Source organism: Pyrus communis, chromosome 14, assembly GCF_041283825.1.
Source record: "Pyrus communis isolate YQ-2024b chromosome 14, ASM4128382v1, whole genome shotgun sequence".
NCBI classification, from domain to species: domain Eukaryota; kingdom Viridiplantae; phylum Streptophyta; class Magnoliopsida; order Rosales; family Rosaceae; genus Pyrus; species Pyrus communis.
In genome coordinates, this window is record NC_142578.1 from 25172916 (window position 1) to 25197813 (window position 24898).

Genomic DNA, 24898 nt, shown 5'->3' on the forward strand with positions numbered 1-24898 from the left:
TCGAACTTACATTATTATGCAAGGGTCAATATTTTTTCATACTATGGTAAGATGCTACTTGCTAAATTCCAAGAAATTGAGTTTTTTGTTTTTTCCTTTTTTTTTCGTTTATTGTATTTCTTAATTATGGTGATGCTAGTTTTTAGGAATATTTCCTTACGTGGACGACCGGCAAGTCGTGGCTGGAAACGGTTCCGGAAATATTGACGTCAGCAGTGATGGTAGATACCATCATATTTGTTAAATGTCAATAGCTCATGGATAATACCATCATATTTGTTAAATGTCAATAGCTCATGCATAAAAGGACCGACATCCGTGACCACCGTTACAATGTTCTTTTTTGTACAGAAATAGGAATTCGTACTAACCTTCTAGTCCTTCTGCCTAGGGGTGGGAAATTTTTCATAAACTGATTTACCTACCGGACCATACTGGTCGGCTCATAATGGTATGATATAATTTCAGTATTTTTTCATAATTGGTTGGTATTTTACCAAACCAACAATTAATGACATGTGTATGGTAATTGATTTTGTATGCCAACGGTATGTCATACCTACCAATACACACACACACACACACACACACACACACACACACATATATATATATATATATATATATATATATATATATATATATATTTTTTTTTCTATTTACATATTTTAGGTATTTTTTACATGCTTGACTCTCAGTTTTAGGGTTTAGAAAATAAATGACTCATTAGTTTTAGGGTTTAAAAAATATATGTATATGTATGTGATTCATGCCATAATAAATATAGAAAATATTGTTAACAAAATTGATAGCATGATGATTATTGATACTATATATACACGTACATATATATGATTCTGAATGTATATGCGTTGCTTATGTTTAGGATGATGGAGTCTAGCCAATCAACAACTAGTGCACAACATGGATTAACCCAAAATGAACCACACAATGCAACCGAACAAGCACCCCAATCTGAAAATCAAATTGAGCCCTTGGAACTGGAAGATAGCAAGGAAGAAGTGGAAACCACCGGTTGTGCCATTTACCAACTGAACCAGCCAATAATTTTGGCTGAACCGATTTTTAACTACAAGAAGATAGTTGGCTAGCGGTAACTGATTTTCGATAATTATGTATATGTGGTTGGCAGGTGACACAAGGAATTTTGCATAGTTTGCCAACCGAACCCAGCCCTACTTCTACCAGCGTGAACGTTGTGTGCTTTCTTCCTAAAAAAAAATCATAAATATTTCTTAATGAAAAAAGAATATTTTTTAGCCAACAATGATCATTGAGATTTAAAATCGATAGAAGTGGTATCTGAGATTGTTCACCATCAATCATTTTGATCGTTCTGTGAATTTTTTTTGTTAAATTGAAGAAACCACCGATTCAAGGGGAGTGGTTGATTTGATAAAAATGCCCTCAATTTGACGGAGATTTCTCACAAAAGAGCCAAAATAATTGACAGCGGACAATCTCAATAACCACTTCTATTGATTTTAAATCTTAGAAAACAAAGTAAAGAATTATGCCTATCTCAAATACTATTTTGAATAAAAATCTTAAAAAGAAAACATACAGTTTACGTTTTGCATGGTCAAAGTCTTATGTTATGAAATGTCCCTTTTTTTTTTTATCACAAGCTGGTGGCCCAGTGTTAAAGGGTGGACTGCGAGGCTTCCATCAACTACTACAAAAAATGTGTGGATATCTCGGGTTCGAAACCCGCTGCTAGTCTGGAAGCCACACTTGTGGTCAGGGGAGGCTAAAATGTCTTTGTGAGTCTTTCCAACCCCCAAAAAAGGTAGATAATTGTGGCTTGCCACTTGTTTTCCCCATTTTTAAAGAAAAAAAAGGTCGTTTTTTTTCATTGCAATGCAAATTTATCTGACTTTTTATTTAGTAGTGTCATGTGTTGACGAAGCGTGGCACTTGACATTGTAAATTGATTTTTTTTTCTCTACTCGAATTTAAGAGAGATCAAATCCAAAAGTCTCACACTTCACAATTTTGTGTTGAGATGAGATGTTTTTAACTTTCTATTGCCCAAATTGGAATGGAAAGACTAATTTTTCCTCTGAATTTGTAAGACGTGGCGGCCAACACGTGACCTCTTCACCCCATTCTGTGCCCCATATGTTGTTCACTAACCAACACTTAATCCCATTATCGCTCACTTCATGAGTAAATATTTTACTTAATCCCATTATCGCTCACTTCATGAGTAAATATTTTTTTCATCATCCTCAAAGGATGATGATGTTCATCGTTCTATTTATTATAATTATAGGAATTTAACTTTTGATATCTACGTTGTGGACATTGAACAGACATAAATTTTAAAATTTAAACCCATTAAATTATGATGAATAAGATGTTGAGAAAAAAATGCATACGCTTCGGAATCAACAGCAGCAGCACTATGATCAAAGCCCAGTTCACTCAAATATGGGCCCTGAGGCGGCATTTGATTGGGTTATAGTCAATTGGATCTACGAAAATGAGTCAAAGCCCAGTTTACTCAAATATATTACTAATCGTGTTTTCACCCAAAAAAGTGTTCGAATCATGTTGGGCTTATTAGGTTATCCAGAGTCAAAAGCCTGCTTATGCAAATGAAATGAAGGTAAAAGATATGGGAAATAGGAAGAAGAAAGATGGGAGAAATGAAGTCGAATATATTAAAGAGTTTGGCTTCAATGCTACGTAGCACTTACTGTTATGGTTGTGTTAGCTATTAGATTTGATGTCCTTAACTGCTAGATCTTCTATTTTTAATATCACCTATTTATTTTTCGTATAACTCGATGTTTTGTTAAAGAAAGATTGGATATAGAAGTATAAGGCCTAATTGGAGTAATAGTCTACGTGATGATAAGGTAGTCGGAAGATAACCCATATGGTAAAAAAAAAATTAGGATTTAAGCTCTGTTGTGAATTCTGTTAGGATTTAGACCCAAAATTAAAAGTTTGAGTTAGTTTATTTTAATTTAATGTACGAATGTTTTAACTTAACCAAATTTAAATTGCAACAAAAGTTAAAAAACCAAACAAACCACACCAACCAACCATTCTACTAACCAAACTTCTATACACAAAAATTTATGTTATTATTTTGACCATTGAATTTAAATTTTAGCCATTGGGTCTTTTTTACCATTGGATTTGAAAAAAAGAAAAGAAAAAAAATCTCGACTGTTAGATCAAATTCAAAAGTTTGCCCCAAAAAAAAAAAAAAAGATTTTGATCTGGACCATTGATAGCCAACATCTAGAAATTGAAAGGCGCGTATTTGATTTGGATTGTTACCGTTGGACAAGCAGGCCTCCCTGACACGTGAGACCTAACTGTTAGCCATCACATCCAAAGTCCCGTGCGTTTTTTTTATTTTATAAAAGGGTAGCCCCCAACATTTGGGTCAGCCAAATAAAAATCCAAATTTGGGTTTTCATATGGGTCAAAATCCAAAATTTTTAAATTTAAATCTTGATGTCGGCGGGTGACAATTTTAAAATTTAAATCTAAATATTTGGGTATGTGTCGCTTTGTTGGAGTCGGCCTAAGTGGCATCAAGAATATTTTCCTAATAGATGGTCTCTTCCCATCAACCATCAAAGAATCAAATGGTGTTGAAGTACAATTGATGTTGATCAAAAGAAGAATTAAAAAAAAAGGGATCCAAAGCTTAATCATTGTTATCTTATACCAAATCTTTTGCCTAATGGAAGCAGTTAGAAGGCTGGCTTTCAAGTTTCAACAATATCATTTCATCCAAAACCTTTTGATATCCCAAAAGCAAATTGCTTTTTATCTACTAAGCATTGATTAAGGAGAGAAAAAAGAAAGAAAAGAAGATTTGATGGCTTCACTTTAGGTGCCTAAGGACTTGGGATTACCAAATTAATTGGTCACTTTGTATGCTAATCATGGCTTCCCATGTTCACTGCTTAAGTTGGGGACTGAGGAGGGGCCAATACGAACACCCACCACCATCCCTTTCGGCCGGCCAAGGAGTGAAGTTGGCATATGTACCATGTGAGATCGATGGCTCCACTTCATAATGTACACTGTTGTATGGTTGTATTTGTACATGCATTCGTATATCAATGGATATGATTGTTCGCGATCGTTCAATTAGACTCGCTGTTACATGATTTTTATTTGTTATTTATGGTTTGATTTGGTTTATGATTTTGATTAGTAACTAACTATATGACTAAACATATTCTAGTGTGGTCTAGTTTTTGCATAATTACATTTAAAGAATGACCTAGAATATATACGATGGTTTTGATTATCAAATCACTGTGTAAGATGAAATTCATATATGAGAAGGTAGAAGGGGAAACACAAAGGAAAATGTTTCCATAATTCCTTAAATAATTCATTAGTCTATCTCACTAACTCACTTCATAAAATTCGTAAAACTTAAATAACCCAAATCTCTTTCTCACTCTCTTGACCGGTAAGGATAATCCGTATCTATTTCTCGCTCTCTTGAATAATGAAATGTCTCGATCCGCAAATTTCAAACACAAAAATCTAGAGTGAATCTCGTTCCATTTGGACAAACCGATTTCAAATTTCTTTTCAATTCCAAGAAGAAGAAGATCATTATTGTACTTGGTGTGTGGTCAGGTGTGGGGGCATTGAAGTCGAAAGAAACCAAACATTTCATGGCCACACAAAATTGTACGTGTTTCCTCTCTCTGGCGATTGCAGTATATTATCATCCTACAGAATTACTGAATCACTGACATTGCATTCAATTATTTACCCTAATAAGAAACATCAGAAAAACATTGCATTTACTGATGCCAAATTTAGTGTTAGGTCATATCTCAATCTCAATGGGTGGACGGTGGATTCTCAACCGACATGGTACATAGATCATACCATTTTCTTCAATGCTATTTAAAGCTAAAAGTTAGGAGGGAAATTTTCATATGATAATGTCTTATTTGGATCATCTTCTCGAACGGTACTTGAATACTCTCCAAATTTTTTGAACACTGTTTGAATTCTTCTCGAAACCCTTCGAGCAATGTTCGAATCCCTTTCGAAACTCCTTTTATTTTTAACAAATGACTACGTTAGTGGGTTAAATTGTTAAATGTTATAGGAAGGAAAATCAATGAGGATCAAACTCGAATTAAAATGCATAAACAGTATTAATTTCCGTCGATGCAGTAAAACATCATCTGCAATCAATCACTCTTATTAATGAAGACTAGAAGTACTTGGTAGAGCCCTTTTTTATGGTACATCCTTGTAACATGGAGACAACTTTGTTGACACATAATCATGGTAGAGTTATTAGTTACTTAATTAGCAGGTAAATTATGAGATGGGGTTTGACATATGATATTGCATATTTTGTCTCATATGTTTTTCTTTTAACAAACGAAGAGATAATCTACATTAAACTATAGAGATGTATTCAAACACAAGATCCCAGATACAAAAGTTAATGCTCTTAATCAAATGAACTATAAACCACTTGTAAAGCAATTTTTGTCTCATATCGTTCTTTAGATTATACTTGTAAAATATATATATATACATACATACATATATATAATATAAAATGTTAGGTAAACCATGAATTTGGTTCATTCAATGTTAATATTAAGTGAAACATCAATTTATAGAAAATACTTAAGCTAACTTATTTGTCCAGTATCTCATGCATTAAATAATTGAAATTGTTTGGGACAAGTCCACGTGCCTCACCAACCTTACCACTATCTACATCGTATAAAAATACAAAAGTATAAACGTCCTATATACTTGTAGCTTTCATTCCAAACAAACTAGGTTACTTTATAGACCAACACGTCATTATTTATATTTCGTTATTAGATAACTTGTTATACGTGGTCGACCATAATGGATGAAAATATAACTCTAACAAGCTCGGAAAGTTTTGTTAAGGTCAAAGGTCGAAATATAACTCTAAACACTGTTTGATTGAAAAATCGAAATGACAAACATTTCTTCGGATAAAACTCGCTTACACAAATAATTAAAATGACAAGTATTTAGATAGAAAATACAGAGCCTTTTATTTACCTTCCTTCCCATATTTTCCTCACCAAGATTTTCAGTGGACCCGACAACGTATACGGTGGGAGCGGGACCCACATTCCTTCAAAATAATCAGTGCAACCAGGAAGGAAAGAGAAAACAGTGTTTTGTTTGTTAGCTCGCCTACCGCTTCCCCCATCCTCATCTCTGTCACTCTCCACATCGTTGCCACGGCATCTCTCTCAGCACCCACGCCCAAAGGGTTTCTAGGGTTTTTAGCGCCCTGAGATTTTGTCCAATCTTTCGCCATTTCTCAGATTTGTGATTTGCTCGCCGAATATTGCCCCAATGCGTCTATAGAAGAAGGGCGATCAGGTACTGTTCTTCGCGTTTCTCCGATCTGGGTTTGCTTTGAGCGTGTTCGGGTCTCAAGATTTGAGCTCCTGGAGCTTCAGGAGCTCAAAGAAGCTCTGCATTTTCATTTATTTTATTTTTTCTTGAATTAAATTTTTAGTCTGTTGGATTTGTTTTTTATTAAATTTGATTTGTTTGGTAGGATAAAGTTATTGGTGAATTATTATTATTATTTTTGTTGGTGATGTGCAAAAAGTGATTAAATTATAGCTTGAAGAAAATGAAAGATGGAAACTTGGTGTAGCTTTCATGTAGTTTATGCTTTGTTAGTTTAGGTCGAGGAAAGTGAAATTAGGGAAAATAAAAAATGCTCGTTACACACCATCAAATTGATTGGAAATCTGTTTCGTGCCGGTGTTACGGTCGGAAAGATATGATTTTTGTGTGGTGTTGGAAGGATGCTTTGTCTAAGCTCTTGGGGTTCAGATTAAGTGGCGAGGGAGGGTAGTGAAATGGATTTAGGATTAGGCTAGGTCAAGTGTTCGATTTTGTTCCATTGTAACCGAGTAACGAAAATGATGTTGTGACTAAGCTCTTGGGGTTAGCCGGAGTGGTGAGGGCGCGCGGGGAAATAGTGTTGCAATGTTGTATTGGTTTTGAGTTTGAAATCTTTTCGAGAATCTTGCTTGTTGAAGTCGTATTGCGTTTCACTGAGTAGCTTACTTCTGTTTTTACTAATCAGCGCAAACTGGAAACAACATCTGCTGTTGGGTGACTGATTTTCTGCATACTTTGTTGATATTTCAGGGAATGGATTTTATATTTGCCGCAGTGAAAAGACATTTAGCATGATGTGGGGAGTTTAGTTTTATAGGGCATGGAACAGTCTAACTCGTGATGTGATAAACCTGAAAGGCTTCTCAAGGAACTGATCATTGTAAACTTCCTCATTTTGGCACTTCATTTGGATTACGTGAACAGACTGAGTAACCCTGGAATGGCTTCGTCTTCCGGTACTTCTGAAATTGTTGAAGCAAAAGACGAGCTAATTACAGGTCAATATTCTCACGGAATGCATCGAACGAATCCTGGATTGAGTAGGGGTGAGAAAGATCGGAAGCTTCCTCCTGTTCTAAAACTGGGATACAAGGATTCTCTAGAAGATGATATTAATAAGCTCTTTGAGGCAATCAAAACATCATCCAAGGGTTCAGATCATTCAAAGCAAGTAGGCACTAGTCCTTTAAATAGAAATGCCTTAAAGAAACCAATTACAGTGGGCGTGTCTCGCTCACCAGGGATTGGGAATTCAGAACCGACGACTCTGAAGCAGGCGTTAAGAGAGCTCTCTATTACCAAGGCATCAGAAATGGCTGCTATGAAACGGTTATCAAAATTGACAAGTCCTTCAAGAGCCTCGGAATCTGGGAGGATCAAGACGTTATACAATGCAGTTGTTGTTCAATCCAGTCACTCTGGCGCCTCCTCAAGTGAAGATAGGGGAAATATGGTTGAAATCTCTCTGGTGCCAGAAGAAAGCATTTCAAATTCTTGCGAGGAGCTGTCAGAGCATCCTCAAATGTCCAAGATGAAGTCATCAAGCCAGAGTCGACATTCTTCTCCTCGATTTGCCATTGGGAAAATGGAAAATAATTCTGGGAGCACAATAGTGCAAAATGAAAGTACTTCCAGTTGCAAGTTAAGGACAGTAGGGAAGCAAACGGTAAAGGTGGAACTGGGACAGAAGGAGAAAAATAAATCTACGAATGACCATATTTCAGAACTTGCTGAAAATGTCCCTTCCAACACCATGTTACGGACAAAAACTAAGTCAGAGCTGGGGAAGAAAGAGAAACTTAAATCTACAAGTGGCAATACTTCAGGACTTGTTCAAAATGTTCCTGCCAAGACCAAGTTAGCGAATAAGGTATCAGCAGCAAAACCAGGGCGAAAAGTCAAGTTGCATGTAGTACCTTCTTCATCTAGTTTGGTGAATGTAAATCCGGCAAGCAAAGTATCCAGAAATACCGTCCGCTCTGTAAAACAAGCCAGCAGGAATAGGAATATCTTAAAGAAGAAGACAAGACAACTGGTCTGTGAGAGATGCCAATGTGCAATACAAGGTGCTGGACAACAATCCAATCAAGGTTCTTTGTCTCCCCAGTTTAACGGTCTTACTACTGAAATAAACTCAAGTAATGTGTACAGCACTCCAGGTAAACCAGGCTTCACCTTGGACAACAATAAGACTGGCAATACAGGAGGAGCTGACATCATGAAATCAAAAACGAACTCCAAATCAAAAGAAAAAGGGGAGTTCTCCCAAAGCTCAAAAAGTAGCCAAGGTGATCATAGTAGTAGTACGAGTTTGAGTGACGAAAGCAATGTAAGTGGATCTAGTTATAGCAATAAACCTCACATGTCAAAGGATGTGAGGTGGGAGGCCATCCGTCATGTTCGGTTGCAGCATGGATCCCTGGGCTTGAGACACTTCAATCTTTTGAAAAAGCTTGGTTGTGGAGACATAGGAACTGTATATCTTGCTGAGCTCATTAGTACGAACTGTCTTTTTGCCATAAAGGTAATGGACAATGAATTCTTGGCTAGAAGGAAGAAGATGCCAAGGGCGCAGACCGAAAGCGAAATACTGAGGATGCTTGATCATCCTTTTCTCCCTACACTGTATACCCAATTTACATCAGATAATCTGTCATGTTTAGTTACGGAGTATTGCCCAGGCGGAGATCTTCATGTCCTCCGACAGAAGCAAATTGGAAGGTGTTTTTCTGAAGCAGCAACAAGGTAGAATTATTTTAATTAACACCTATACGTATCGAACTTCTACATTTTGTTTTGGATGCTATTGAGATATTATCTGCAGTCAAGCATTAGGTTACAAGATGCATGTCTAAGAAAATATACACCTTTGTCACTCACCTCCCCAACTAAAATTATATTTAATGTGTTTTTTCCAGTCAGCTATTCACCTTCTCTTCTCTTTGAGAAATGCTTACATGACATCTTGAATTGTCTTTGGTCTTTATTTTTCTGGGTCATCTCTAAAGAGCTTTACTTCAAATTCAATAGAGTAACGGACCATTAGGTTCATGTCCTCTGATCTAATACTTTTTCGTGTATTAAATTAGATGCTGGAATTTTACCATTACAATACTAATTTAAACTTTGTGCTTTCAGGTTCTATGTTGCGGAAATTCTCCTTGCTTTGGAGTATTTACACATGCTTGGGGTAGTTTATCGGGATTTGAAACCAGAAAACATTCTAGTTCGGGAAGATGGTCATATCATGCTCACAGATTTTGACCTGTCTCTCAGGTGCGCTGTCAGTCCAACTCTATTGAAATCACCTTCATGCGATGTTGATCGTGCAAGAGTGTCTGGTCCGTGTACACAATCTAGCTGCGCCGAGCCCTTCTGCATTGAACCCTCCTGTCAAGTCCCATGCTTCAGCCCTAGGTTTTTACCTGCTGCTGCAAAAGCAAAAAAGTCCAAAAATGACCCTGCATCCCATGTCAGATCATTGCCGCAGCTTGTGGCAGAGCCTACTGATGCGCGGTCCAATTCCTTTGTCGGGACCCATGAGTACTTGGCTCCGGAGATCATCAAAGGAGAGGGTCATGGAGCTGCAGTTGATTGGTGGACGTTCGGAATCTTCCTTTACGAACTTCTGTACAGCAGAACACCATTCAAAGGTATTAACAACGAGGAAACGTTGGCCAATGTGGTGTTGCAGAGCCTAAGGTTCCCAGAGGGCTCCCTTGTTAGCTTCCAGGCTCGAGATCTCATCAGAGGTCTGTTGGTAAAGGAGCCAGAGAATCGGTTGGGATCAGAGAAAGGGGCTGGTGAGATCAAGCAGCACCCGTTCTTTGAGGGCCTGAATTGGGCACTGATACGCTGCGCCATTCCGCCAGAACTGCCCGAGTATTGCGATTTTGAGATCCCAGACATGCCTGCTGCTCAGGAGAATACCAAGTATTTGGAGTTTAAGGCGACGGGAGAGCACCTGGAGTTTGAGTTATTTTAGAGGAAAGTCACAATTTTTAGGAGAAGAAGCTTTCTGCTTGTGCATGTATAATTACCTCTTGAAAGACCTCCTCCTTTCCGGCTATATATAACTTATAAATCCAGCTTACGTATGCTCTTTTAAGCTTTCAGTAACGGCGCATATATCAGATTCCGAAATTTTGTATATAGTTGGATTCAATGAATTTATAAATATAAAATTAAATAAAATATACATATATGATGGACCGATTGCATTAATCCTAGATTAAATCTGGCTTTGTTTTAGGTCCAATTTTAAGCTTGGGTTGGATTGGATTTGGGGGAAATAGAAGAGGAAAAATAGATTATAGGCCTGGTTGGAGATGATATAAAGAAAATAAAGCTCAAAAAAGTATCAAATATAATATAATTTTTTTTTTTAATTTTAACAAACGATATTATTCACTATAAGATAACGGTACTGATTTTCATTTTTTAATAAAGAGAAAAATTGAAGGCAGAATGATAAAGGAAAAACTAATGAAAATGATTTGAAAAACATTGAATTTTAAAGAAAATGACAAAATAAAAGATAAAATGAATAGTACCAAAATTAACTTTTTAGTAAAAAAAAAAAAAAAAAAAAAAAAAAAAAGCAGTTTTTAGTCTAAAAACAATCGACGGCGTCTGGCAGAAGAGTCGGACTAGGATTCAACACCACTGGTATTACTGGATTTTCCCCCTAATAATCCTCTCCATCTCTCTGCCGCCGCCACGAGCATAGTTTGTTGCTGACATCATCAACGTCCGCTGCGAGCTCTCACCTGCCCTCGCAGCCATCAATTTGTAGAGGTTGATGGGTGTGATTGATATATACAACGCTTCCTCACTCCGATTAACCGCCCCCTGCAGACCCAGCTGTGGAAGAATCGAAGGGAATATAAAGAGGGTGAGGGTGGTGGCTATGGCGTCCACAATCCCTGTGCAGCATAAACAAGTCAATGACGGTCAACAGCGTTTGACTGGGGACTCATTCATTCGACCCCATTTGAGGAACTTGTCTCCTTATCAGCCCATTTTGCCATTTGAGGTACTTGGAATCCAAAAGATTTGATTTTTCTTGTTCTAATTGGTATGAAGTTAGCTAGTTATCACTAATTTGCTAAATTTATTTTTGTTTATGTGGGTTTAGTTAGCTGTACAATGCATTTCAATGAGCATGTTGAGAATTTTAATTATCTGTGAGTGTGAGCCGATATTTTTGTATTAGCATCGTGAATGTATGATGAATTATAGTTCTAGTGTTGACAAAATTGAGCTGGAGCAGCTTGTTCTAACTGAACCTTGAGTGACAAAATTGATCTCGATTCATCTTAATTGTTATTTGAACTTGTAAAGATTAGGTCTTTACCCCGGATGAGAGGCTGTCCGGGTGTCCAGGTGAGGATGATGCATTCTGTTAAAGAAATGGTTTATCTATACTTTGTTTTTGCTTCTTGTAATTGGGGTTGCTGTGTGTACTTACACTGTAAATTTTTTTTAAGGTCGAATTTGATATCTCTCAGTTGATTGTTAATCGTTTATCTTCGATGTGTTCCATTGTTTTATTAACCATTTCTATTAGTAAATTTATGTCCAAACCAACAGATAAGTTTCTTTTGCTACAGGTTTTGTCAACCAGACTTGGAAGGAAGCCTGAGGACATCATCAAGCTAGATGCAAATGAAAACCCTTATGGTCCTCCTCCGGAGGTAAGTCACATTTGCCATTTTTGCTTGGTTTCGTAGCAAAATAATTTTGATACTCACTTGGTTTCATTTTGTTTTTAAGTGACACCATTATACCGAGATTTTTATACTGCTTTATGTTGTTACTGTAATTTTATATTGTTCGTAGGTTTTTGAAGCTTTGGGTGCATTGAAATTCCCGTATATCTATCCCGACCCTGAAAGCCGTCGATTACGTGCTGCCCTTGCAAAGGATTCGGGCCTTGAATCTGATTATATTCTTGTCGGGTGTGGTGCTGATGAGCTCATTGATTTGATTATGAGGTCAGAACCGAATATTATGTTTGTATAAGATTCCAAAAAATGCTATTCTTTATGCTTTTTTTTTTTTTCTTTTTCTCTATCAATCTCTGATCTTCTATTTAATTTGTCCATCATTAAAATATTGCTGAAGATGTGTACTTGATCCTGGCGACAAGATTGTTGATTGCCCACCGACGTTCACTATGTATGAATTTGATGCTGCAGTAAACGCTGCTTCCGTCATCAAAGGTAAGGTTAACTTCCTGCTTAATTTTCTGTTGAATATTTCAAAAAAGTTTATTATTTCATATATGAAACTCTTTCTACTTATCTGCCCTCCTCAAAAGACAAAAGACCTCAGCTCTTATACTTCGATGTACATTATGTGTGTATAACACTATGTGTTTTGGTGGAACTGTGCAGTGCCAAGGAAGTCGGATTTTAGCTTGGATGTAGAAGTCATTTCTGATGTTGTTTTACAGGAAAAACCAAAATGCATATTCCTAACTTCTCCCAACAATCCAGATGGGAGGTAACTGAAAATTGTCTCTTTCTGTATGTATGTTTGATATACACGTGCTATAAAATTGATATTAGGGCCCTTTTGTGTTTTAAGTAATACAGTCTATTAACAAGCGGTTTAGGGTACTCACCAGAACAAAATTATTGTTAAAACTGATTATCCATTGATATATGATCTATCTTTTCCCCAACTCGAGATCTGGTTTTTTATAGACATGAGATAGATTTGATTCATTCCAAGCTTGAGAAACCAACTTAGCTGCTTAACTCAACTTATTCTTTTAATACGGGTTGCGTACTGGTCCCTAAAACTACTGGTGCTACTAGGGAACATGTAAGCAAAAAGTAAAGGATTCGATAGTCTTTCCAGCTATCTTGCTGAGAAGCTATCAAGTAAGCAATTGACATGGCACTTTTGTTAGACATGGATTTAAGGTTAGCATGATGAGCTGTGTCACAGAAATAGAAGACCAGAATTAGGAAAAAAAAAAAAAAAAAAAAAAAGAGAGAAGTTTTTGAGTAGAATTGTATCTTCGGTTATGAAAATCTTGAGACAATTGCTCCTGGATTCTTATTTTTTTTTATCACAATGAAGATTGGAGATGTTATTTTTTTTATCACAATGAAGATTGGAGATGGTTTATTCCGACTTAATGACTCTACAGACTTCTCCCATCATAACATGTATGGTTTCTAGAATCTGAGTGTCACTCTAAGATATTGTATTTTCATGTTCTACTTATTTGATGACAGTATAATCAGTGATGAGATTCTCTTGAAAATCCTTGAGCTTCCTATATTGGTCGTGCTGGATGAAGCATATATTGAGTTTTCAGGACTCGAATCGAGGATGCAGTGGGTGAAAAAGCACGAGAATTTAATTGTTCTGCGAACATTTAGCAAACGAGCTGGTATTCTTAAACTTCTTGTTTTGTTTTGATAAGTCATTACTTGTGAATACATTGCTTTATATAATTCAGTTTGGTAACTATTGAATAATGAAATATATCGATCAAATAATTTCTGGTGTCATGGTTTTGGCAATAAAAACTATACTTCTGCTTTTGTACTATTGACACTCTTAATAAATTTCCAGTAACAAGATTTTTGTTATACAAACTTTGGTTCTCTTTTGTTTGTCAATTTAACGCTTCTGGTTTCAACTTTTATGTAAATGGTTTGATTCTTTGGCAATGTGCAAATGATGCAGGCTTAGCTGGACTCCGTGTAGGATATGGAGCATTTCCGCTGAGCATAATTGAATATCTGTGGAGAGCTAAGCAACCATATAATGTTTCTGTTACTGCTGAAGTTTCTGCTTGTGCAGCATTGCAGAATCCCACCTATCTTGAGGTTAGGATTCTTCAGATTTCTCGCCTTGCCTCCTGTGACTTTTTAACGTTTGAAATGTATTTCTAACATCGGTTACTACATATACCAGACGGTGAAAGAAGCTTTGCTACGAGAGAGGGAGCGTCTTTTTAACCTCCTAAAGGAGCTCCCGTTTCTCAACCCGTATCCAAGCTATTCCAATTTCATTCTCTGTGAGGTTACATTGGGAATGGATCCTAAGAAGCTGAAGGTATTTTTTCATCTTTTCCTCAATGTAGCATTGTGTCATCATACTAAATTTGTAGTTCTGCACCCAATTTATGCAATCCAACCATTTCATAATTTTCAACCTGCTATTCACCGCTGAAACTTAAATAATGTACGTTTAAGTCACGTAAATCCATCCCTGTTTTGAACATTCTATATCGAGCGAGGTTTCAATTTTGTTTGATACAGGAGGACCTTGCGAAAATGGGCGTGATGATTCGTCACTACAACAACAAAGAGTTGAAGGGTTATGTTCGCATATCTGTTGGGAAGCCTGAACACACAGATATATTGATCGATTGCCTCAGACGCTTGTCGCCTTAATACAGCACCTTAAACCAGTTTCTTTCTTTCTTTGTCAGCAGTTAGTGAGGGATTGGAGTTGTATTTTGTTTGTCAATTTATTGCTGAAAAGCCAAAGATTCCAGGGAAAGCTTGCATTTTAACAGACCACGATATCCAGTTTTGGTGTAAAATATGGAACCGCCGTGATTTGGATTGGATAACTTACTAGGTTCTTTGAGGAATGTTGAACGAAGAAATGGACGACGCAAATAGTGAATAACTAGCAAAGAAACCCGCGCTCTGCTGCGGGTTTGAAACCATAACCACAATTTAGCACACCAATTTTAAGTAATGGGACTAATTAACCTTTCCAACAATGATTAGCAACTAAAATTGATCCACAACTTAATAAAAAGAAAAGACCAAGTTAGAAATTGAACACTATTAGCAGATTCATATGTATACATAATGGCAGGTCCATAAATTTTATCATGAATTCAGTTGTAAACAACTTGATTGTGCTCATGTAAAAAAATTTAACTCGTTATAATTATTGATTCATGTAATAAATGAGTTGATAGATCCATAAACAATATGGAAACCAAATACACATGGAACACTCTATACCTCCCATATACAAACAAATTAAAGGGGTCATATTGCAGAACAAAAGTATACCTCCAGCAGCAAACGCTTAAGCTTCGCCTCCAGTGGAGCAACAATGGATTCAATGGGTGGCATTTCATCATCTTTCTATGCAGCGTGAACTCTTCAAAGTCTGCCTTCTGCTGAAATATCTTGATATAAAACAAAACCCCCATAATCAGACTAATTAGGGTTTTTTCTTCATAGTTTCATGTACTTCAAAAGATATACGATGTAAATTATACTTGAGTATTATCATTGTGTATAGAAAACTAAACGGATATATCACATTCAAATTTAAACTAAACGGATATATCACATTCAAATTTTAGTATGCTCATTACCAAAATACTTTAAATGGTTCTTCAAATTATCATTGTCATATACCATGACTATGCTGACATATCACACTTTTTTTCCAAAAATACCTGCAGAAATTTCAAAGAACCTTCAAAAGAAGTTGTTGCAGAACAGGTTTCATCTCAACCGACTCTATAAAAATCAATTATTTATATAGACTGTTAAGTGTATCTATAAAGTAAAATAGGTGGAAACCTTTATCGGATAAACTATCTGCTCAAATATGCTCAAATATTCTGTACATTTGATCAAGGTTCGCATTCATGAGAGTCATTTGGAGAGCAAGACTAACAGCACCTTAGATGAGTTATGGACAATTTACTATGGCTCAGCCAAGTAAGGACCAATTGTAAAAAGCAACATGAAGTCAATGTGTAATGAAAAGAAGAAAATGAAATAAAGATAGTAATATTATCACAAAAACAGCAGCAAGAGACCTTAATTAATTAAGATGGCTTATTTTAGTGAGCAAAGAAAAGCTAACAATTAACAAAGTATGGATTTATTTGAGAAAAAAACACAGGATGAAATAAATTATTTCTTTCCAAAAGAGTATAAAAATACTACCAGAGATTCAAAAATATCAGTTAACACAAACAAACAGCAACAAAAGCCATTAGACATAAGGTAATGTACCAAATACTTGATCAAAGAAAAAAGAATCATTTACCTCTACGGCTCTAACCATGTGAGGGGAACTTCCTCTTTCACATTTAAATGGTGTTTTGAAGACCAAACATGTTTCTTTCCAAAGAGAAGTGCCTGATGAAGATTAAAAATATATATATAATTCAGGTTGCATCAAAAGAAGTAATAAAGTGGATAAGAATGGCAAAGCATGAAAATTGAACACAACGAATTACTAACATGATTAAATTTTCTATCTTCTACTCTTCAACTATTTTGACATAGCACAACAATTAACCATTTAAAAGAGTTGTGTAAAACATTATTGATTTTCTGAATTTGGTAGACATACACTATCTCTTTGCTTCAGTAGTTGAAAAGAGAAATGGAGAAATCATGAATGTGTATATAAAAAGTTGAACCTTATGGGAGACGAAGAAATAACTCTACAGCTAGCAAACTAGTAGAAATCCTGTTTACAAATTTACTCACGTTATCAACAATGCCAGCCATTGCCTCCTCTCTCCTTTTGCATTGGGATGTATAAGTTTGTTTTCAATAAAACCCTGTAAGAAAGGGAAAGTAGAGGAAAGTTTAATGATATAAACAATAGAACAGATCCCTAAAATGAAAAGTTACAATATGCACAAAATGTAACTATTAGTAATAATAACCAATGTAATCAAACATCAATAAAATGGTATGGTACAGTTTTATTCTTTTTTATAGAGCTCTGAGGTTCGAGTCTTATGAAATGGCGAGTTTGATACAAATTATTATTGATGGAATAGCTAGTTTTATTCTCTTTCATGAAAGTCACATTCAAAACTAAAATCGAATGCCAAAAACCAATACCAACTTGATTCAAAGAACCTCAATCTACTATCTTTAACAATTGAAACTATATTGTAGGGTGTTAAATCTTTAGTCTTAATTTGAAGACTGAAAATAAAATAATTTGAAGCTAAATTGATTAGTATTAAGCTTAGCCTCAAATATTCTTCAGCAGATGCAATCCAAAATTAAGACAAATTTGAAAGAATTGAGCCTTATGTGGTCTTACTCATCACATGCTGCTTCCCCATTCAATACAAAAGTAAAATAAGTGAGAGGATAGTTGGAAGATTAGTTGGAAGAAAATAATAATTAAAATCTAGTTCACGGGCTCTCCTCAATTATGTCTTATCCATCTAATATTTCAGTAAGACTTGAATTTGCTTTCATTAGTCTAGGCTATTACGTAGTCCGAATTTTAATCAATCTTTACCATCTCATTGATTAGAGTTCGTCTTAAAGTCAATTTACACTGTTCACCTCTCAAACAACACGATAATCGATTATTAAAGAAAATTTGCTAAATGACGGATTATTAAAGTCAATTTATATATAACCTTTTAATTTACCTTTTTCTCCAATAAAGCCCTGCTGTCTCTTCCCCTTCTTTGTAGAACGTCCTACACTGTATGGAGTCCATATTCTTCCTGGAAAATCCAACCTTATTATTAAAAACCAGCAGAGTAGCTGGAGCTCCACTCCCAGTTATGTCCTTCTTTGTCATCACAAATTCCAGTGTTGGTTTCAACCCCTTCTTCGTATTCATTGTCTTCCGCATTCTGCAAATCAAAAACCCACAATTAAAATCCACCAAAAGAACAAAACCACAATTTGTTTTCAAGTTCCATTGATGCTAGTATCGAAAAATTGAAACCTTTGCACCTTTTTTTTTAGAGACAACAAAAGACCCAGAAATTGTTTGGATTTTCGAATAAAAATCAACGAAGAAACAAACCTAGCAAATTACAATTACACAAAAAAAGAAACCCACAAATTATTTCGAGTTTCAATGACGTGGGTAAAGAAAAGATTGAAACTTTTTCACTAATTTTTGGAAAAACACAACAAAAATTTAAATACCTGTATGAGCTTCATAAGAAAATGGTATGTCTTTCTAGTACAGCTCAGAAGATAGGCTGGTGACTGCATGGTGAAGGTCAAGAGTTAAAGAGAAGTCGAAATCAGGGAAGAAGATGAGTTTTACCCGATAACTCGAGTCGAGAAGGAAGACAGTGGGAGTCGGCAACTCAGAATTTCAGCCAAACATAATGAGAATATGAAGAAAGAAATAGTTTTGCAAGATGCCGAGAAGAAAAACAGGGAAGAATAGGGTTTTACCTGAGGACTCGAGCAGGCCTCTGAGAGAGAAGTGGAGATGGATTGGTAGTTCCTCCAGATAGAGCTTGTGGCTTCTGCGAGAGAGAGCTCGTTGTTTCTGGAAGCAAAAGGAAAAAAGGTCGGCTTTCCCGTCCTTCTTTTTCTTTCAAGATTACGAACACGTGTACATCTACCAACACGTGTAAATCAGGAGTAGCGCCAGAGAGGCACCAACTGAGATTTTGGCAGAAATGAAATAAAACAAATTTAGAAAACGATGGGTTAGAAAAATCGGAAAAAAGGCCAAATTGGGAAGCTTTGCCCACGTCGATGGTGGTGAAGACGAACCCAGAAAATTAGTAAAAAAATTTCTAACCCACAAAATCATCAAGTTTTTTCTAAAGTCTAATTATATCAAATCAGAAATTTGAAGCAGATTTGAACATATAATAGGTATAGAAAGTACCTGTGGTGATGAGGAATAGATTTTTTCAATTGGAAAGATTTGGAGCAAAATTGCTGCTGTAATTTAGGAAGAGAGCTCTAGAAGGTTTTCAATTCGAATAGAAGTCGATCAGAAAAGAAGAAATCACGGAGAAAGCAGAGATGGAAGAGATCACGAAGCAAAGATGGAAGAACGCGAAGCAGAGATCGAAGAGAGCAGAGATGGAAGAGAGATGGTGAAGCTGAGTGGTTAGGTTTCTCGGCTTTCTGAAGAAATCGAGAGATTTCTACGCACAGCAAGGACAAAAACGGCATTTTACTGTATGATAAACACAAAAAGCCAAACTTAAAGAACAACTGAAGGGCAAAATTGGAAGAACACTGGCGAATGAATAGTAAAAAGGACACAAAGGGAATTAACTGAAAAGTTAGGCGTTTAGTATATATATAATTTTTTGAATAAAGTGACAAAAGTTTTTGATGAAATGCCTCGCAGAGTTTCTATTTAGGGAAATCTTTTATCATTCCCCCATTACGACAAATTCTTAGCTTCGCCACTGTGTGTATGTCCAAAACCCCAACCTCGAGTTTGTGGCCAAATATGATCCCTACCGGTTGAAGTTTGATGTGTGCACAAAGGTGAACTATAATTACATTTTACAACCATACGTTTAAGTTACTTATATACGATCAACTCACAACAAGATTACTTACAACAGGGAAATGACTTTTCTGCACTCTCTATCCTTTTTCACTCCTGCTCTTGTTTATAGTCACATGATTGAATAAATCAACATTCAACATAGACCAAAATGACCAGAGGAATACAGAAGGACAAAACGAGAGTGTAAAAATCATCGCTCGTTACAAAATCTTTTCTGACATATAAAATAATATATTAGAAAAGGGTTTTTATCACAAATGGTACCTGAAATTGACCCTTACCATCAAGATGGTCTCTAAAATTAAAAATCAATTAATATAGTCCCTGAAAATAAGTGTTGCAAATCAATGTGGTCATTTCATCATAATTATGTTAAAAATTATGTTAAGTGCTAATGTAGCACATAAATGGGTCCCATAAGTCATTTTTTTTTCTCACAAATAGTCCTTGAAATTGACCCGCGACATCAAAATAGTTCCTTAAATTGACCCACGACTTCAAATTGATCCTGAAATTGAAAATCGATCAATGTAGTTTCACTAGTACAAATCAATGTAGTTATTCCGTCACAATTCTGTCAAAAATTTTGTTATGTGCTGATATAACACATAAATGGGTCACACAAGTTTAATTAAATTAAAAAAATTTACAAATAGGTTTAATAATTTAATAGTTAATAAAAAAGTAGTCAACCCAAAAACCCAGTCCTGCAATCACATCTGATCCCAATCCACATTTCTCTACCTCCTTCGCTGTCTATTCTCTAAAAAATAATAATAATAATAAAAAATAAATAAAAAACTCAATACCCCATCTTTAGACACCTCGACATCCTTCACCGAATTGAACCTAGATCGAGATCACCTTTGGTGACGACTTGGCAGGTTGGCATTGACTTCTAGGACATCACTGCTAACATTTAATCAACATCCTCACAACCTTAATCTTGGAGAGCTTGTTCGGTGCTTTCCTGGTGGTCTTGTGATGCAAAAAACGACGAGGTCTGCCTTGAGATAATGAGGTTATAACTAAGGTACATCTATTGTTGGTTGAAAACTATTTCCAAACCCCTTTTTAGACATTGGTTAAGCCTTGTGCCTTTGAGAATTTATGGAAGGGATCTCTCTTCGAAGTAAGGCCTACTATAAAAAAAAAAAAAATCATTGTGTAAAAAGGTATTTAGACAACTATTTTAATTAATTATTGAACTCATATCAACGCATAAATTTTTTTTTACAGAATTGTGGCGGAATGATCATATTCATTTTCGATGTCTGTTTTCAAGGACTACATTGATCGCTTTTTAATTTCAGATACCATATTGATGATGCGTATCAATTTCAGGGACCATTTGTAATAAAAACCCATAAATCTTGTTGGGCCCATTTATATGCCACATCAGCACTTAACAGAATTTTTAACATAATTGTGACGGAATGACCACATTGATTTGCAACATCTATTTTCAAGAACTACATTGATTGATTTTCAATTTCAGGTACCATCTTGATTGTGAAGATCAATTTTAAAGACCATTTATAATAAAAACCCTATTAGAAATAACCACAACGCTACCGGAATGTGATGCAACCGTTCCCACAAAAACTGCTTTTGGCTAGCAATCACTCAATAGTTGTGACAACTTTTTTGGTATATAAACATGCGTCACTGAGTGTCAAATGCACCATCACAGATTCACATTCCCTTGCAATCCTAATGAAATCGAGTGTGCTTCCTGTACTTGTCCTTGTGACATTTTTGCTCGTGCTAGCATGGCCCGCAGCGCAAGCAAAAGGATGTCGCAGACACTGCGACAACAACATGACTTACTGCATTCAGCTGTGTTCCGTCGACGAGAGCAAAACACCAGTAACTTCGTGTAGGAATAGGTGCGACGAGCAGTATAACCACTGCCTTGCAAGATGCAAAAGGTACTCCTCCTTCTCCTCCTCGTCGTCGCGGCCGTCGTCCCCTATGCCATATACATGATCGAATGCAGCCGCCCGGCAGAGCTTCCTAAATTATGTTATACATACGTTAAATAAAACAAAGCTACTGTTTGTAAGAAGCTTTTGGTTGAATTCAAATAAAAGGAAGCTTTGAATCAATGAAGGTTAGGTTTGGGATTGCTTAACTTTAAAAAAAAGCTGATATGAAAAAAGGCTGGAGTGTAAAATGTGTTTGGTAAATATACAAATAAGTGTATTTTTTATTTTTTTTTCAAATCTCGGGTCAAAATAAGCAGAAAAATGGAAGCAGTAAAATGCTGCTTCCTAAAACCCTGCCTTTTTTTTTTAAGTAGCGGTGAACAGTAAAATTTAAAGAAACTTTCTCAACCCAATGATATCTTCTCCGTTTCTCCATCTCCCTCCCTCCAATCGCATCTGGGCTGATGACGCATCTGATTCGGGGAGCCTAGATGGGAAGATTGGGTGCTTCGAATCCCCATCACTGAAAGTGAACTTTTTAGCTTTGGTTTAGAGAGAGAGAGATATTGTGTAAAGGGGAAGGTTAGATGTGTAGACCGTGGTGGGGTGATTTGGGTGCGTCTGAGTTGCGGCGGGGCTGGGTTGGAATTTTTGGGGTGTTGGTAGCGCGGCTCGGCTGAGGATTTGGGGTGTCACCGGCACCAAATGCTTGAGGGAGATGGCACTGGTTCATAATTGAAATAAAAAAGGTAGTGCTTTCTCAAGAAGAGGCACTGATGCGATAAGGTTTTTCAAGGTTCTGATGCGATAAGTTGTTTTGAGGAAGATCGTGAAGATAAGATTTCAAATAAAATAAATTATTATTTCAATATCTAACTTTATACATTTTTCAGTCATTTAATATAGTCACAGCAATTTTATGTAAAAATTTACCAAACAAACGATTCTGCTTTTTTTCAAAGCACTTTTACAAAAAAAAAAAAAGATTTACCAAACACTCTACTGCTTTATTTTATAGCTGTTTATTCTCACAGCATGGTAGAAGCAACTTTTTAAAAAAGCACAACAATATCAAACTAGCCCTAAATTATGTTATACTTCTAATACTACCAACTTCGTAGCAAGTCCTCGTTATAGTTTAAGTGATAAAGAGCATTCAACTCTACCTTCTAATGTCTTGAGTTTACCCATTCTCTCGTCTAAAATCGCTTGTACTTTCATTTTCTCGAACTTCGTAGCTTGACTTAAGCTGTTTGAGTTTGGCCAAATGGTGAAGAAAAGTGGGTTAGTTTACGATCAAGATATATTCAGGATTCAAATTGTTTTACGACATGTTTACTTTATTACAAAATCAAAGGAATTTGTTTCTGCATAGCCTGATAAGACCAACTTCAATGGTGGGCTAAAAGCCAAATTACCCCTCAAAATTTCCCCCCAAACCCACTCCAACCCAAGGGGAAATTTTGGGCTAAATACTAAATGCTAAACCAATGTCAAATTCCCCCCAAAATTTAGCCCAGAAATCAAAGTGGACTCTACTCAATATTTATCGGAATTTAATTTTTTTAGATTAAAATGTTCATAAAATTAATTTATGATAGTCTACATATTTATTTTTATTTTTTAAATTTAATTTAACAAAAAAATAGCCTAAGTTCATTCTTTAATAATCCCGGGCTAAAATTTTAGGCTAGAACGGTTGAAGCAGAAAAACTATTTCTGGGCTAAAAGCTAAATTTTCCGGGCTAAAAAATTTGGCTTTTAGCCCAACTATTGGAGATGGTTTAACGTAGGCTTGTAACTAAGCAGATGATTAATGTGATTGATGGGAGATGGAGCTGTTGGAACAATATTAGAAAATATGGGAAAAACAATATAATTCCAATGATAATAATCATAAAGAAATTCACAACATCACATGTGTACAAAATTAATATAAACAACTAGAGAGAAAGTTAGAAAAAACTGACATATTTAGAGATTGAGGCTTGCATAAATGCAATGTTCTAAAGACAGAATTTTGTCTCTACTCTTGTGCTTATAGTTCGGTAGGCGTCTGTCTCTCAGGATTCAACAATCTATAATCCGAAGTCAAAGCACTTCAATATTCGAACTCTGACGAACTTCATATATTCCGTACTCTCAAGACACGACTCGGATTTTTACCTAAGACATTGGAGAGAAAACTCTTCTCTTAATTCTATTAGACAGGTGAGATGCTTGAGTTTATATAGAACTTAAGCCACCATTTTTGAAACATTATGAATGTTGCCTAAAGTTCCAACGAACAGATACAACTCATGAATTTGAATTCAACTATGACACATGACTCTTATTTTTCATTCATACAAAAATTAAATATTATAATATATAATTTCCAACAATCATCCACATGAATGAAAAATTAGGAAGAATTTGAGTGTACAGGCGGACAAGAGATGCATCAGGAGAGGTGTCTTTTGTACTTAAACCTACCTTAGTGAATACTTATCGGATTTACTTGGCGACGCAGTGGATATAGAATTTTGAATTGTTCACTGTAGCAGTAAATTGAGACAATATGCAACATACATCACTAATCTTAATATATTCCGGTTCATATGGTTGTGTCCATTTTGGTCCTGAACAAATCCCGGATTCATGAGAGTTTTAGAGAATTTAGCCATCTCATACTCATAGAAGTGACTCACTTCTACTCTCACATAGGTGACCACTGATTAAGAATACTCTATAATATTCCTCTTATTTATAAGATATCACTGTCATTCAGTATAAATATACATCCTAAAATTTCTGTAGACAACACACTTCTTCCACCATAGGAATGAGGTATAGAGTGTGTTAACTTCTTTGAATCATGCCCAACTAGTTTGCCCATTGAACTTAGACCATGGGATCTCCAATCAACTAAGTTAGGTTTTCGTTCGGCTGATTCATTAGTTATGTTGGCTTTGGCCTCATTCCCCTCGATGATCAACTTATACTCTATTCAATCCCTTAATAATTTGTACCACTTAGATTGACTATCTTTAATGGTGTGCACAATCCATCTTATGAAATTTTAATTCAAATGAGAGTAGTTTTTTCCAATGTTAAGTCCTTGAAACATATGTTAGGACTTACACAATAATTTGCTAACACTAGGAAATAGACTTCCCCCATATTTAAGGTATTTGTAAGAAGGCCTCTAACCTTGTCATACCTTAAACAATTACTTATTACATGACATCTTGAATGTTGTTCAATTAGCAAAT

At 35.8% G+C, this 24898-nt stretch overlaps 3 protein-coding genes across 3 annotated transcripts; 2 read left to right on the plus strand and 1 right to left on the minus strand.

Moving 5' to 3' along the window:
- The first annotated feature begins 6076 nt into the window (after positions 1–6076).
- LOC137712712 (serine/threonine-protein kinase D6PKL1) lies at positions 6077–10559 on the plus strand. The gene is made up of 3 exons (XM_068451848.2): positions 6077–6408; positions 7195–9189; positions 9583–10559. The coding sequence occupies exons 2-3, from the start codon at positions 7385–7387 to the stop codon at positions 10427–10429; spliced, it is 2652 nt and encodes an 883-aa protein (XP_068307949.2). The 5' UTR covers positions 6077–6408; positions 7195–7384; the 3' UTR covers positions 10430–10559.
- Positions 10560–10835: 276 nt separating this feature from the next.
- On the plus strand, positions 10836–15046 carry LOC137713183 (histidinol-phosphate aminotransferase, chloroplastic). The gene is given in 10 exon segments (XM_068452450.2): positions 10836–11479; positions 12057–12140; positions 12286–12440; positions 12571–12668; positions 12843–12951; positions 13695–13852; positions 14152–14294; positions 14383–14523; positions 14730–14748; positions 14751–15046. Coding segments are annotated over 10 exon segments (1209 nt in total). The 5' UTR covers positions 10836–11245; the 3' UTR covers positions 14819–15046.
- A 437-nt stretch (positions 15047–15483) lies between these two features.
- LOC137723265 (uncharacterized) lies at positions 15484–22100 on the minus strand. Its single transcript, XM_088684037.1, has 7 exons — positions 22045–22100; positions 21625–21732; positions 18630–18842; positions 17861–18070; positions 16950–17023; positions 16501–16592; positions 15484–15622 (listed from the first exon to the last, which is right to left on the minus strand). The coding sequence occupies exons 1-5, from the start codon at positions 22098–22100 to the stop codon at positions 16954–16956; spliced, it is 657 nt and encodes a 218-aa protein (XP_088540163.1). The 3' UTR covers positions 15484–15622; positions 16501–16592; positions 16950–16953.
- Positions 22101–24898: the final 2798 nt, after the last annotated feature.

Coding starts and splice junctions, on each gene's coding strand:
- LOC137712712 (XM_068451848.2), top strand. CDS start 7,385: ATGGCTTCGTCTTCCGGTACTTCTGAAATTGTTGAAGCAAAAGACGAG. Junction 9,190..9,582: donor TTTTCTGAAGCAGCAACAAG/GTAGAATTATTT, acceptor TTGTGCTTTCAG/GTTCTATGTTGCGGAAATTC.
- LOC137723265 (XM_088684037.1), bottom strand. CDS start 22,100: ATGCGATTGGAGGGAGGGAGATGGAGAAACGGAGAAGATATCATTGGG. Junction 18,843..21,624: donor TTGCATCTTGCAAGGCAGTG/GTTATACTGCTC, acceptor CCAAAATCTCAG/TTGGTGCCTCTCTGGCGCTA. Junction 17,024..17,860: donor GGGCTTTATTGGAGAAAAAG/GTAAATTAAAAG, acceptor CCTTTCTTACAG/GGTTTTATTGAAAACAAACT.